The 1,234-nt window shown below is 64.3% G+C and overlaps 1 protein-coding gene across 1 annotated transcript; it reads left to right on the forward strand.

The window, feature by feature from the left end:
* Positions 1-587: 587 nt before the first annotated feature.
* Positions 588-893, forward strand: TraAM80_10388 (uncharacterized protein; the record flags this gene model as incomplete). The annotated part of the gene is made up of 1 exon (XM_029387010.1): positions 588-893. The coding sequence occupies one exon, from the start codon at positions 588-590 to the stop codon at positions 891-893; it is 306 nt and encodes a 101-aa protein (XP_029233190.1).
* Positions 894-1,234: the final 341 nt, after the last annotated feature.

Raw genomic sequence — 1,234 nt, forward strand, 5'->3', positions numbered from 1 at the left:
CATACGCTTGGCCCTCCTTCTGGCGGCGGATGGGTGCACGAGCATCAGTGGCTTGACGTTGCCCATGCTGCTGCGTCCCTTAACTTAAGGCACGCAAGCTTGGCGAAGACACGGCCGCCGGTCCGTAAGCACAGGGCCCGCATGCTGCGGGCGGCGTCCAAATCCAATGCGCACTATACCCTATGATCCGATGGCTCCGTTGAGTGTGTAGCGAAGTCTGGCTGTGCCGTCCTTTCGTTTGGGGCCAGACAGGCACCCGTGAGGTGGGGTGGGGGGCGGCTCGCTGGCGCGCGGCCACGGGGCGGAGTGCCTGGCCATGGAAATGGGCCTCAATGAGCCCCTGCTGCACCTACCGCCCGCATCCAGCAGGCCGACGACGGCTTCTGCGGAGCATTGGGCGGCGTTGTTTTCAGGCGTCGCGGGGCGGGGTGGCGTTTTTACCTTCGGCGGCCACGCCTGCCGGCGCGTGGCGTGACCACCCGCACCCCGGGCGCGGCTTCCGCAGCTTCCGCAGCTTTGCGGAGTGTGGGGCCCATCCTGGGCACCGCGCAGCGGGTTGAGCAATGAAACGGTGGCGGGCCAGGCGGATGAGGCTTTTGCAGGAGGAACTAATAGGGTTTCGCGCGCTTTTTGGGACCCGTTTTGCTCCAAGCAGGCGCGAATGTTTTAGCCCAAATTCTTTCAGCGCCCCGGTTTGGCGCGAGCAGATGCGCAACCAGACGGAGGCAGACTGGGCCGTGAGCCGGCACCTTGCCAGAGGCAACATTGCAACTCGCAGAACGGTACTTCGCGCAGCTCGCCAACGCATCAAAGATGCTAAGCGCGCTCAGATCGTCACACGAAGATCGGTTTTCCCACAACAGAAGCAGGAGCGGCGGCTGAGCAATTGGTAGTCAACTTTCTAGCACCCAGCAGACTGGCCGTTCCTTCGCCAACATCCGCAGTTGAGCCCGCCCGTTCACGGCAGTGGCCCGACACGCGGTGAAACACACGCCACCTCATACGGCGGCCCAGCGCCCCACCGTTTTGGACGCCGGAACCGCCCGCCATGGATAACGCCAGATAGTGGTGCGAGACCCTGCTGGTCCTGCACTACCTTCTACTGCGGGAGGCGCGCGCTTCTGCGAAATCGCGGCGGCTCGCTGGAGAGCGAGATGCTCCCAGCGGGAACTGGAAGAGAGGACGGGCTGGGGTCAGACTGAGGCAGTGTTTGCCGCGCGCTGCAAACCCCGCT

The sequence above is a fragment of the Trypanosoma rangeli genome (genome assembly GCF_003719475.1).
Source record: "Trypanosoma rangeli strain AM80 chromosome Unknown Tra_15.4_contig_00935, whole genome shotgun sequence".
In the NCBI taxonomy this organism is placed as follows: Eukaryota; Euglenozoa; class Kinetoplastea; order Trypanosomatida; family Trypanosomatidae; genus Trypanosoma; species Trypanosoma rangeli.